At 38.2% G+C, this 15068-nt stretch overlaps 1 protein-coding gene across 1 annotated transcript in view; it reads left to right on the top strand.

Annotated features, from left to right (window-relative positions):
• The window catches only part of p3h2 (prolyl 3-hydroxylase 2), a 70280-nt gene continuing 55212 nt past the window's right edge, over positions 1 to 15068 (top strand). Inside the window, exon 1 of the mRNA XM_088616674.1 lies at positions 1 to 922. Within this exon, the coding sequence (XP_088472800.1) occupies positions 497 to 922 (426 nt within the window). The 5' untranslated portion in view covers positions 1 to 496. The remainder of the gene's footprint in view (positions 923 to 15068) is intronic.

Here is a 15068-nt window from a genome sequence, read left to right as displayed (position 1 = left end):
ATAATGTAGATAGCTAATTGCTCCATAGGCATATTAAAATGCAATAATCCTTCAAAATGTAAAATGTATCATTGTCAGTTTATATACTGTAGTATGACGTGACTTCTGACACTGCAGTCTTGTGCCCTAACAAATCACGTGTAGACTAGGTTGCTTCTAACATCACAGGTGATTACGTCTTGTTTAAAAATGTACAGCCCATTTGATTATCTTAAATAGACCGGGGTACCCATTATCAGAAAACAGTGACAGTTCTTGCTCATTACTACAAGAAACGTTGGGAGCCGTGGGTGAACTGAAGTTGCCTCAGCTACCCCTTTAAGACACCGCAGTAGCTGAATGGTTTAGTATAGTGTTTCACGCTTTTTTCCCTCAATTGACTCGCATCCTTCTCTCTGGACTCCGCTAATCATCCTGGCGTGCTTTGACACACAGGGTTTATAGGGATTTCGTGCTGCAAGTGCGAGCGCAGCGACAACGGTAGTCTTAGCAGAAGATGGATTTAACGTTATTCCAGTACAGCATTTTCGCTGGGGTATCAGTTTTGCTCCAGGCTGTTTCACCGATCTCAGCTACAGCCTTACTGGAACCTTTCGATCGCCTGTATGACAGTGGTGTTGAAGCCTTCTATAGCAGTGACTATGAAAGTGTGGTGTACTACATGGAGAAAGCGCTCCGTAGTTACTCTGAACTTCGCCACACCAAAGTCCGATGCAGGCTGAAATGCAAGGATCAGCACCCTTTAGATGGATCCGACTCGGACCTGCAGTTGTTCGATTCGGTACTTAGAAGGGCTGCTTGCCTGAATGACTGCATCGAGAGGAAAACCGGGTCCCAGTCCATGCACATGGCAAGCGAAGATGTCATTCAAGATTTCAACAGGAGGACACCGTATAACTTTCTTCAGCTAGCTTACTATAAGGTAAGAAAATCCGAATAGTTAGCACCCTCGAGCAACGCTCCCCACTATCCCTTGTCTAAACACCTGGTCAGGTGCACTTTTGTCTTAGCAGAATAGCGTCCATACACTGGACTTTGACAACCTGAAACACGTCCAGTAACCGCTGGATTTAAATGCACTTGTGAGACCACTAAAAACGTCTCAATATACTGTAGTTAGATTTAGTTTTGTTTATTGACAACCTGAAACACATCCAGTAGCCGCGGGATTTAAATGCGCTTGTGAGAATATTAAAAACGTCTCAATAGAGTGAGATTTAGTTTTGTTCATTGAGTGTAAAAAAAAAAGTATTTTATCTAAAGATTTGTAAAGCATATGAAGATTTTGTACATGGTATTTCGGTTTGAAAAGTTTTGGTAATAGAATACCACATTTAACTTCTCTTTTACTGGTTTACTAAACTAAAGCAGATGTATATTTCACAGATCCTAACGTTAAGTGAAGTATTAGAATTGTTTAGTCGTACTCTACGGAGAATGCTGCAGTCTAGACAGTAAAACATAGTTGCGTGTTCTTCGAACTTTTCTTTCTTGCTCACTGTAAACCGCAGAGAGAGAGAGAGTAAAAAATTATGTAAATGGTAATGTGTGTTATTCCTAATACTGGTGTGTTATATGTATGTATTGAGGTGATAACCAAACGTATGCTTTATTTTTTCAGTACTATATATCATCATTTGAAATGCCCATAAGAGCCTACATGATATTGGGCTTACGGAGTTAATAACAACATATCAGTTATTAGTTACACAGTCAGAATTTATGGCTTAAGGAAATTGTATATTTATTTTACGCATTGTTTTGAATTCAGAGCATGAGTATCAGTATATATGTTGCTAGTGTTTAAAGAATGGTGGATTAATAAAAATCTCGGTTTATTCCTTTATTGTCTTCAGATTGCAAAATTCGTTTTTGTCTTTGTCACCTATGGCCCCTTAGAAATGTTTCTTAGATGTCTGTCCTTCCTTTTATTGTCTTCTATGAATAAAGTGTGTTGGCTGTTTATATTTCTCTATGAATCCAACAGCAGCTCTAACATTTAGAGTTTTGTAGGATCTGACATAAAATCTGAGTAAATACTGTACATAACATAACACTGTGAATATGCAAGGATACAGCAATAACATAGCTTAAATACTTAAATCTAATAACCCTGTTTATACTGGCTAGTTATACTGCCATTTAGCATAAAGTCCTTGACGTAATTTTTCTTCAGTGCTTTCATAGGTATTGCACCAAACCTGTTCTGAATTATGAATTTTGGCACACATATACTGGACCTACAGTAAGTGTTCAAATTGTACTAGCATTATAGAAATGGCTATAACATTGCTGGATGTAGCAATTGGACTGAAACGTGGTCTAAATCAGACCAGTACTCCTGGTGCTGGAGAACTGTAATCCAACGGGTTTTAGACGTAATTTCTAATCTCCCACAGGAAAAGAAAAAACAGGAAAAAAATAGTAATATTGATAAGAACAGTTTGTTTAAATAAAGTAATTGAAAGTCCAGTGTGGAACGAACCAGAAAAATTGTGGTACTCTAGAACAAGGAGTGAATATCATTGGTCTAAATATAACAGATATACTGTACCAGTTAACCACACATGATGTTGTGTTCCCAGGCCCAGTCAGTATTTCATTGTCTATGCAGTACTGTATACTGATAGGAAGCACCCCAAAGAGGTTCCCTGTGCAATAAACACCTTGATATAATACAGCTGTGGTTTACAAAATAGGTTATGGATATACTGTACCTCGGTTGTTCCTCATTTAATATTTCAAACAGTATGATTTTTCTTTTTCTAACAGGCCACGTAGTCACTGTTGTAATATTTCATTGATAAGCCTCATGCCCTTGTGTTTCCTGACTTTGTCCAGTAGCCAATGTAGCCAAAGACGTTTATCATGAAAGTCGTTTTTGTTCTTCAAGTGGAGGATTTTGTGAGCCACCAACTGTTCAGAAGATACAGACCAGTCCCTGTGATGTGGGAAAGGGCTTTACTGACATTTTGGCTTTAATCTGCTTGGGTTTGAGGACAAATCACCCTGCCATGTGGATGGTGTTAGAGCCCATCACTGCTAAACCAGTGGTTACTGCATTGGTGGTGGCAGTGGGAGAGGGGTGCTTCAATGAATGCCAGAGAGAAAAAAACACAGCAAAATAAATTAGACTTAAATTAGTCACTCAGCTCTTCTGAAAAATAACAAGAAAATACATGTGCATAAATTTGCTTTTCTTGTGTTTATTTTAAAAAGGCTTTCCATCAAAACAATCATCCTTATTCATTAAAAAAACCACCAAAAGCTCTTTTAGAATAATAAAAAATAATAACACTTGTAAGTTGAAAAGGTAAATACTTTGAAACCTTAAAAAGTGTTCGACAGCATCACCAGGTACAGTGTTTTTAACACCTATTTCACTATATGACGGGGACACTATACTGTAAACATGCGCCATCCTTCGGATGAGACGTAAAACCAAGGTCCTGACTCTCGTGTCATTAAAAATCCCAGGGCGCTTCTCGAAAAGAGTAGGGGTGTAACCCCGGTGTCCTGGCCAAATTTCCAATTGGCCCTTACCAGTCATGGCCTCCTAATAATCCCCCTCTATGAATTGGCTACATTACTCTGCTCTCCTCCCCACTGATAGCTGGTGTGTGGTGAGTGTTCTGGCGCACTATGGCTGCCGTCGCATCATCCAGGTGTATGCTGCACATTGGTGGTGGTGGAGGGGAGTCCCCATTACATGTAAAGCGCTTTGAGTGGAGTGTCCAGAAAAGCGCTATATAAGTGTAAGCAATTATTATTATTATTATTATTATTATTATTATTATTATTATTATTATTATTATATGTGAAAAAACACCTTGGGCAATTCGAGCAAGCAGTCCAGCTCAAACATATCTACTGTCTGGCGAGTAAACCAGTTATGGAAACTATGGCAAATAGACATTACATGGCTAAAATAAACAGAATTTATGTTGACAGTGGTGCTAAAGCAAGGGAGGAAATTTCAACCGCAGTCATGAAGTGCACTAACAACCTGAGATATTTTTAAAACAGCAAATAAGTAGGGTTTCATGTATAATGTGAGGCGTTTGTGAACAGCATGACTTTAGGCATTCACCTTTGTTCATCTAAACTCTGAATGAATGTTTTGGGGAGAGATCCTACCGTATGCTCGAAAAAAAAGAGAGGGATGGTCCTTCTTGTTTTCACCACTAGGGAATCTGATGTTTGCTTGACATGGCAGCACTATTTAGAATTTCCTGGGGCCACACTCTTGGCAGGTACTTTCAAATGTTTTGACTGCCCACTTTTCCCTCATTGAAACATTTTTTTTGTATTTTTCTTCCCTGTTGGCAGACGCTCTCAAAGATCAGGCTTGCCTTCCTGGGGTCTACAATCCTTTAGTGGACTCTGTGGACATTGTACTGTAGATACTTCAAAAATGCTCTTTGCAGCTACACTTTATGACAGACTCCAGGACGATGGAAAAAAATGTTTATAGCATTTTTTCTTTTTTCAAATTTGTTTGTTTGGAAGTACTAACAGACAGTGATACTATAAAGCATAACTAATGTTATGATGCTGATCACATTTTATAACATTGATGGTTTTTATGGATTTGTGGTGCAAGATGGAATGATGGGGCCAGACCGGATGTTGTACACTATGCTTGCTCAACACCCAGTAATGTTACTGATGGGAAGCTGGTGAGGGAAGCTTATGATGATGATGATGGTGATGCGGTCCGCACCTGATTAAGACTTAAAATGCAGGCAATGTCCCATCTTAGCCAATTATTTCAGTGAAGAAATTAAGATGAGAGGTAGATTGTAAACCAGATCACCTTCTGTGCCCTGAGGCCACAAATTTGTCCAGTCTTGATATACAAAGTATTTTCTTTGGTGGGTATTGGACTGGGTGACACAGTGGTGCAGTGGTTATCACCGCTGCCTCACAGACCTTGGCTGCTATCTGTGTGGATTTGTATGTTAATCCCATGTTCATGTGGGTTTCTTCCAGGCGCTCTGGTTTCCCCTAACACTCCAGAAACATAGTGGTAGGTTGATTTGCTTCTGGGAACATTGGCCATAGGTGTGAGTGTCTGTGAGGAATCTGCCCAGCGATGCACTGGTCCTGTCCAGTTTGTACCCTGTCTTGTGCCTGTTGCTTGCTGGGATAGGCTCCAGCTCCTCTGCGACCATGAATTAGAAAAAGCAGTTAGAAAATGAATGGGTGTCATTCTTGTTTTATAAGGGACAGTGGTGCAAGGTGAAGTTACATCAGAACTCATGTAATGAGACCAGCTCTGCTGATCTCTGTACCGGCACCTTTACTGTTTACCAAACATGGGTACAAATGCATTTGCGAATGCTGTTCATATAATTTTAAGATCATATTCAATCTCATCATAAAGGTGGGACCTGCTAATCATGTCCTCTACAGGTTGGTTGCCAATCATTCAACTCATTCAAACCTGCTTGTTTTTTTATCTTGACTGCAATTGAGGGTGGCTGCTTTGAAGTGTTTTAGAAAATTATGAACAGGTGAGTTTGACGGTGTTGAATGGATTGCAACTGGGTGAGGTATGATTATTATGTCTTACTTTGATGAATAATACATCTAAATGTTGAATACACAAAACTGTTTGAACACCATTTGTCAGTGTATTTGAGCCGTTGTCTGGTAGACACACGAGTGAGCAGAATCAGGGTATTGTCAGTTGCCCTTTTCTTTTCCATCAGTTCTGTACTTTGAATTCACTTGCTTCTATTTGTTTTTCTCAAAGTAATCCATGTTGGACTGAATTTATTTTCAGTTTTCCACATTGTAAAACTAATGACCTTTCCGAATTTAAGGATAATCAGTTGACCACAGACAGTTTTAAGTTGTTTTATTAAATATCAGTGTAAAAAGGTTTTAGCTCATACTGTACTTATCATCTGCTTTGTGTTTTATAATTTTATGGCATTTTTTATGTTCAATGTTATACTTTCAACACACATTGCTTGTTTTTCCATATTTATATGTACAGTACCGATAAGCTAAAACCTTTTCACTGTACTTTACTTTTGACTCCTCAAAAGGTATATAATTAAAACAAATATCCCTGTATGCTATGGAAGTTTAAGCTTCTGATCAATCCTAAGTAGGAGGCAGTGGAATCAACCTTGTGGGCCTCTTCTTATCCTGACACACCTTTGCAAAGTAAGGACACACATACCAAGACACTGAAACTGAGGGATGTCTCCTTAAACAAGGCGTTGGTCAAATTATTCAGAGATTGCTCATCAATGCAAAAGGTTTCTTTTTAAAACAAAAGATCATATAAGCCTTAACCTGTCAGCAGCTAGACGTAGCTTGTTACTGCTAATTTAAACGTGTTAATGGGTAACTTGGCATGTTGTCAGAGCTTCCTATCATTGAAAACCATTAGGAAGACCTGCTGTTGATCTCTTTAACCTGAATGAGATTGGTATTCAATCAAAAATTAGCAGGCTTGGCCAAAAATTAAATATGTATTCATTGCGGTTTTAATCATTATTAAGCAGGAGATCAAAAACATTCTGTACGTTTCATAAAATGGAAAAAAGCAATCAAGTGGGAACTATTTGTGAACATATCTTCTACTAGTTTACATTCCAATGAACGCCCAACTTTAATCATGCCAATCCCCACCCCTCCACCACCACCATACAACTGGGACTTGACAGAAAAACCCACAGACACAAACTGTCCAGGGAGGCTGGCTGATGCCTTCTGACTCAGACTTGCAAGTCATTTATTTGGGCAAATATTTTGTTTTCCTGTTGTGGCTTGCTTGCTTTCCTTAAGAAAAGCACCTTATGAGGTTTTGAAAGGGCCATATTATGTGACAACTGGACAGAATCCAGATAGCCTCCATTACTGGGGCATCCTAACTCCCTGGTCAAACAGCAGCATGATCAAAAGAGCTGACAGAGAGACAGTCCATCCCAGACAAATAGCAAGGAATGACTGATCACAAGCACTGCATTAGTCACTGAAAACTATGTGACCCCACTTAAAATAAACCACGTTTTTGTACAAGACACAATAAAAACCTAAATAAAAACAGGTGAAAGTATTTTTTTTAAATTCACATGGTGTTTGATTTTAAAGTTAACTAGCCCAATCCCATCCTTATCCTCTTACATGTACATTAATGTAACCATGAGTGCAATTTGAAATGAAGTGAAGCTGAAATGGAAATTTATATTGAGGGTAGGACAGCAAGTCATTTAGTGCATTACAGTTAGTACTAATGTACAGTAGAACAAAACTGATTACATGTCATATGTGGCCATGTTTTATGTAGTTTTTACTATGAAATTATAAAAAATATTTTTTTTTTGTTACATGCTTTCTAATGTCATACTGGACACAAACTGTCATGCTTTAAACTTAAGAATGCTCTTCAGATAGTAAAGAGTCATAGGCAGTGCTTGGAAGTTAATACTCTCATTGATCTTCCTAATCGATTTGTTGATGCGCTGCCCTCCTTCTGAAATACAGCAATTAAAAGAAGCAGCTTTTATGTGATGTGAATTTGTACCAAGGACTCCCCGGCATTTGCTAGAGTTAATAATAAGACCTGCAGAATGATGTTCATTCAAATGCCAGTATCTAATCACTTCAAATGTATTGTTTTGGGTAAAGCAGATTGCATAGTTTGGAGGTGCTCAGTTTTCAGTACTAACTGAATTCTACCATCTGTCTTTTTTTAGGGATTGTATAAATTCAATCAGTCTACTATAATGGACTCCAGTCAGCAGTGGTATCTGTTTCCAGTTTTGTATCCTACACTGTATGGGATAATGATCAGGAATGTTCAAGGATGGGTGGAAATGGAAGACTTTTCCATTTATCTGAATTTTTTTAATCAGAGTTTTGTATGGATTTCTCTGTTCAACCTAGTAATGATATGTTATATATTTTCTTTGCTGCTTAATCGTGGATGAGATGTTTCTTCCAAAAGGTGAAGTCTAATAGCATTTGTTTAGTTTTCGAGCTCAGGTCAATGACCTTAAGTAGTGAGCACAAGAGTGTTATGAGTTATTTAATTCCAGATCTGTATGAAGTAGGAGTTCTGTGTTGTTGAAATTTTGCAACAATTACATTGTGATAAAAGGTAAACTGTAGTTTCTGATCAATTATCTGCATGTCACATCAGCATCATTAAAATACGGAACAAAACAGTTTGCATCCAGGCTTCAGGAAGTTTGTGCTCACTCTTACCAGGCTTTCGGAATTGTCTTTTCTTGAAGCAATTTTTAAAAGATGCAATAAAGTGGGGTAGGTATTGTCATTACAACAGTAGTGTGGACCAGAAAGGTGTAAGGTTGTATTTATATAATGAAATTCCGATGCAGCCACAGGTTGTTTTTGAATCCCTGGACTTTTGCTAACTGAATTTTGCTCACAAAGAAGGGGACTGTATTGAAATTTAAGGGTATAGTTACAGGCAAATGAGAGGTAGACTCAGATGAGGCGCGGAGAATTGTGTCTGGAATATACTGAATGTTTCTTAGTTAAGATTGGCAGTAGGTGGCAGCAAGAAGAGACTTTTTTCATCATTACCCTGTGAAAACTCCTATTTTGTCCCATTTTAAGAAAAGAGCTTTGAATAGTGTTCTGGTTTAAATGCTCGAGAAACTAATAACATCTCGGAGACTCTGGATTTTGATATGTGTGTTGTTTTTATTTTTGTCTTTGCAGTTCTAAACTGCAGTAGAAAAATGAAACTCTTCTATACTATAACTGTGGCCTTTTGTATTTCACACAGCTTTTCACATTAAACACAGTTAATGTTAGGGAGAGGTTTGTGTGTTGTCAACTGTCAAACCACATTAAAAATCTTGTGAATTCAATTTTAACTGTGAAAATGTGTATATTCATACAGGCAATGCAGCACTGCCTCTTTTAAACTGTTTTTCTTGCATGACTTGTACAGGTATAAGGCTCAAAAGTACAAATTAAGGATGTGAAGACATGTTAATGTAGGAAATATTTTGCATTATAACAACCTATTTTTTTTCTCATTTCTCATTTTTGACATGATCATCTGAAAAGGTTCTGTTTTGTGTTGTGCTCTTGAAATCTGCATACCTAGAATTGTTGGAACCAGAGGAAACAGTACGTGGTGAGCAGTTAAATGGATGCATTGTTATAAATCAGAAAACAAAAATTCCAAGTAAGCTATTTTGTTGTTCCAGTAGGTATTCAGTATCCTAATCAGCTCTGGTATTATATGAGCTAGTACGTTATAAACTCCTGGGTATATCTGGCAGGCTAAGGAAAATATATAGCTTTAGTGGAAAAAGTAAAGGCAGCTGCCAAGTGAGCATCTGTTTTGTTTGACAAACGACCGTCTGCTGAGAGTTGGAACACCATTTCGATATCCCAGATCTCTTTTATAAATTTTGTTTTTTTTGAATGAATCGTATCTCTCCCCCCCCCATAATTATTTGCAGCCATTGTGCACTCATATGGAAAATCAAGTGTCGTTGCACTTTCGATGCTGGAAGATGAAAGATTTTAAACAAGATCCTTTTTGAAATGTTTCTGGAAACGCAGCCATTTGAATTTTACTGTACTTTGTAATATGCATGAAGAAATTCAGTCCATAACTGCCTATTAGAATGTAGACAAATATGTTTTTGCAAATCTGGATATACTGTATTATGTCCAAGTCTAAAAAATGATTTTAGACTCTTCTCTTTTGCTTAAGAAGCACACCCAAGTTTAATAACCCACGCAGGAGAAGGTGTTGTCCTCCATATCAAGAACAATGGAACATTCCTGGAAGCCATCAAAACTGCTTGGTTCTTGTTTTACTTTTCTGCTGCACATGGTCTCGCATTGAGGAGTTTGAAGCTCCCAGGCCTGTCACAGGAGGGTGAGAGCTGGCTAGAGCTGGGCCAGATTATGATGGTTTCCTGTTCTTGACCACAAACCAGAGCACTGGGGGAAGACGAGAGAAGCTGGGTCTCTCACAGACGCTGTACTCTAAACAGACTCCTGCAGCAGCACAGCACACACTCTTTTAGGTAGCTGTGTCATAAACCACAGTTTATGCAACTAGATCTCCGGCATGCTCCTTTCTGTATCTCTTTTTTATTTATTTGGACTGAACTACACTCTGTCTGGAAGCCTTGCATTTTACAGATTACAGCAGCAATTTCAGAAGCTGTTTCATCCCTGTGTTCTCTCTCTAAGCTTGTTCATAGCTCTTTGGCTTTGATTCTCAAGGACAAAGCATGTTGGGAACTGGAATGCAGGAATACTGTATTATTGTGCTTGGTGGGAGGCAGGAAGAGGTGTCCAGTTTCCGTCTGTGGACTTCCCCAAAAAAATCTTTAACAATGTATCCGTTCCTGCTATATTGTTGAAATTGTTTGGGGCTGAGCATTTCCTTGAGTAAGAATATGTTGGAGACAATTTTTGTGTTTAACATCTGGTCACCTGTATGTCATATATACAGTACATGTTTTTCACAGAAGCGGCAGAACAGTTTTTGTTTAATCTGGGATCAAAAATGACTCACTTCTCTGGATCTAAAACAATCAGAGTTTGTAATTGCACTGTAAATCTGATTATACACTTCATCCCATGTGGACCTCTGGTTGAATTAGTTTTATTCTTCTTGATCTGAGTTTCTACCTTTCTGAGCTTATTTCCAAGTATGGTAGAATTCATAATTATTCCATATGGATTGAATGTTGTTTGTAAATGTTCTTATGTAGTTCAAAAAGTATTAAAAGCTTTAACTGGAGTTATTTTGTCTGGGATGTTTTAGTGTGCTTTCTATGATAGAAGATGTGCATTTAAAAATGTCCATTCTGTCTCAAATCTTTTATTACATTTCAAAAGAATAGTTTATATCAAGTGGACTAAAAAAGGAAATGTCATAAGGGGAAGTCCTATTTGGCAAGTCTGACATCAGACATCATTGTGATAGCAGGAGTCTGCACTTTAGATCTCCATGCAAATAAACACTGTGCCTTTGATTACCCGTGTTGCTTCTAAACAGCCACAAAGTTGAGATCAAGCCCTAAATGGCTAAGACAGAATGTTTATAATGTACCTGCTGGACATCCTTCTTTGATTAAATTTAAGGGTGTCCTCTTGTCTGCTAATCCAGCTCACCCAAAAACAGAATATTCGTCTGCCTAAAATGAGATTACTGTACATAGAAACATTATGTGCCTGTAGTGTATATGCTTAGGAAATAAAGCTTGGAAAGACGGGAGAGGGAATTTATGATAAGGTCCTCCATTGTCATTTTAAAATATATTAAAAGTTAACTGTCGAATGTTACCAACCAGGCCTATAAAATCACAATGTGCCTCCACATTAGATTAGTATGTTTTCTCTCAATAGGGCATTTTCTCTGGAATGCAGAGCTGTTGATTTATTGCACAACTCACTCACATGCAAGTTTCAAATTGTTCCAAACATTATGATATTTTGGTGCTTTTATTGTCCTTTAATTTAAATTCCATAGTAAGACACATTGTTCTTTAAATGTAGTGCTCCCTGATTTGTTTTTCATTATTGTTATGTTTGTTGTACTTTGGTGTTTTTCTGTGATGCATGAGAATGATCTCTTCTGGAGTTTGTAAAGCGTACAGTATTACCATGGTCATAAAATGCTGGAGCCAAAGTCATAAAATCTGATTGATGGCTGGCATGCAAAACTCTCTGAGCTACCACTATTCTGATTTATCCTTACATAAAATGCAGTCAGCTCTTTGCCAGGTCCTTGAAATGAATATTTGCACAAGTGTGCCTGCAAATAGTGTCCCATTAATCTGCCCTGTCAATTCTTTTCCTTGAAGCCTGTTGCACCAGGTGAAGAACCTTTCTGTATTTTTGATTACTCTGAGGTAGAGGTGCCAGGGAAGTCTTAAGGATCTACCACTGACCTTGGAATAGTTAAAAAAGATCTTCAATATCTGCAAATCTGTTTGAAATTCCTGCATGCTGCACTCAATTTCTGTGCATTACAATTAGTGTCGGTTGTTAATGAAGGCTGGTGGCTTAGCTGGAGGTATAAAAAAAAGTTTATATCTGTGATATTTCTAAAAAGTGACATTCATGACATGGAGATTCATTCAGAGGAATGGAGAGAATGCGTTCCAGTTGTCCAGTTAGTCAGACACAATTAGCATTTAAAAAAACAACAGGCCTCCATGAATTATTTATTACACTGTAATCATAGTCACATTTCAACACATTGGCTTTTCATTAACAGGGCCTTAAAATACTTAATTCTGTTCTCTTAATTAATTTTTTTAAAAAGAAAAAAACAATTTTCTGTTATGAATTTCTTTTAAAGCATTCATTTGGCTTCAGATTTAGATCATTCAAACAAAAACTGCTTTTTAAAACACTAGGTTTCATGGAGTCATCAGATTCTTACACAAAGTAGTGCTAACTGCATGGAAGGAACACTACTCTCTCTTGTACTGAACAATACAGTATGTTTTTGAAGTCAGTTTGCAGTTATTGTCTCTGTTTCTTTGTGACCTTTGTGACTTTGTGATGATTTGGCTGTCTCCAACATGTCTCAAGCATTTATTTTAATCATTAGGGTTCATTATCTCTTCGTAAATAAATTCATTATTCTGCAACTGCTTTGGCATGCAGTTAGAAGTTTATATTAAAATTAATTATGGATAATGATAACACAGGCAAAAATGGGAGTTGATGATGACTTCACCAGCGTTTGTGTTTACAGAGGTTTATACTTCATTTTCAGTTTGATTCTCTGCAGTGAAGGTTCTGTCTTCAATTGGGAGAGTTTGGCAGACTTTCTGCAGGAAAAGAGTTATAAATTGGCTCAACAGATAGCTCTCGCACGATGGATGATATGAGCATGTGATGATAGACAGGCCTCCTCTCCTTCTCTGGCAGAGCATGTTCTTGGCTGTGCATCTGCTGACCTCCATTTCCCCCTCAAAGCGCTTTGCCTTGCTTTCCAATCCTTCCCAGTACTATCCCTCTGAGGAGCTTCATTCATCTCTGCTTCATTTTCCACTTGCTGTGCTGTTGAAGGTCTGTTCCTCAAGGCCCCCAGCATGGCTACAAATGTTTAGAGTAGAGTAGAGGAGTTTATTGCCATATGTACGTGTACATTAGATTTCTTATTTGCACTGATCCCTTGGGACATAAACAGTACAACAGACACCCCACAATGTAGGCCGTGCATTACAAACATAATAAATAATAACAACAGGAATAATACTTTTTTTTATGATACAATAAATATGTAGTAGTGAGAAAAAAAACATGGTAGACCATGCAAAAAGTGCACAGTGTAGGTGTAGATGTGTATTGAGTCTGAGGCCCTGCAGTTAGCTGTTGTGGATGCGCACTGCAGTGGGGTAGAAACTGTTCTTGAGTATCGCGATCCGTGCTCTCATAATGCCGGACCGCTTGGCCAGAGCGCAGGGGGAGAACAGTTTGTGGGCGGGATCCTGAATGATGGATGGGGCTTTCTTGCGACAGCTGATGTTGTGAATCGTGAATCTCGTCAAATGATGGCAAATCACATCCTATAATCCTCTGTGCTATTACCACAACCCTTTGATGTGCGTCTCTGTCATGCATGGTAGTAATTTTACCTTGTCTTGCTGTGCAATGAACCCACTTAATCTACCAGGATGTCTCTAAAATTTGTTCTCTTCTTTGGAAATTACAACAATTGTTTTTTTTAATCAGGTACAATCCCTCCTGTCTAGCTGGGATAATCGCTTTCACATGATTTCCTGGTCTTATTTAAAAACATACATTTCTGTTAATTCTTTGATGGCACTGAAGATTGTTTCACTGAGTGAAAAGTTACCTGGAGTTGTGTCCTAATTACATTTATCAGATAAGCAAGTCGTGTTCGGATATTTTTAAATGAGATATTGGCATATAAATATGTGGTTATCAAATCACTATGGTGATAGATACTCGTGAACCTGGAAGTCAGAAAGCTGCATTCTCACTCTTTTGTTGTCCTTTGCTACTGTATGTGGAAACAAGACAAGTCCCAAAAACTAAATCCAGACCAAGTCATGATCAGGATTCTTACACTTTCTTACAAGTGAGGAAAAAGTTCGGGGACCAGCAATGTGCAGACTATGCTGTAGACGAAGCCCTTGAATCAAAGATGGAGTGTCTCTCAAGATGGGGTATGGCCATTGCCCTTGACACGGAATGAAATGCTTTATCCGCGAGCTCGTTAAGAGGGATAGAGGAGTAGAAGGACAGAAGTTTATAGGGATTAGGTTAAGATTACGATACAGTAAATTATACAATTGCTAATTACAATACAATTACAGAAAGTGACACAAGGATAGGAATTGTATTGTAAATACCAATTGTATAATTTCTTGTAATATACTGTACACTTAGAGCCTCACTATATCCTTTAAACGTTTACTGAGTGCTTTTAGCAACACTAGGTCTAGTAAAAAAAGGTGTTTCTCTGTTGAAGAAAACACAAACAAAACTGAGAATCTGATAAGACCTCACTCCTCACTAAAGAGGGAGACTGCTGCAAGACAAATCTTCATTTAGCTTTCAGGTTGTTGCAGCTACTGTACTTACTGTTTATTTATGTTTATTTTATAGTTGTTACTGGGAGATGATTAGTGGTTTTTTTTTTAATGGGTTACACGGTCAACAAATATAAGTTAGCCAACCCGTGCAGATAGCTTTTGTGTGGTCAAGTTGGGTGTCTTAATTGCTTTGAATTGCCGGTCCTGGTGCAGCTTTTATCATCTATTATCGGCTAGATAGGAAAGGTGGTGGGAAGGGAATAGCTGACAGATGGTTTAGTGAAAGTAACAGACTCCCTTAAAACCGAGTAAAAAGAGGGCACAGGCGTGCGATAGCTTGCTTCTGTTAGCGCAATAATTCAATCTGTTCGTTTTCTGTTTTCTTTTCTGTCCCACGCGGACCGTGCCACAACAGAACCATCAGAGTCACAAGGGGATCAAATGAGAGACAGGAGGCTTTTGTTTAACAACACAAAATACGCTCAGACTGAGGCAGTTCAGCATTCGGCCTGCTCAGATTGGACCGAG

This window comes from Lepisosteus platostomus, chromosome 2, assembly GCF_059453375.1.
Source record: "Lepisosteus platostomus isolate fLepPlt1 chromosome 2, fLepPlt1.hap1, whole genome shotgun sequence".
In the NCBI taxonomy this organism is placed as follows: Eukaryota; Metazoa; Chordata; class Actinopteri; order Semionotiformes; family Lepisosteidae; genus Lepisosteus; species Lepisosteus platostomus.
This window is presented reverse-complemented; position numbering and strand designations above follow the sequence as displayed.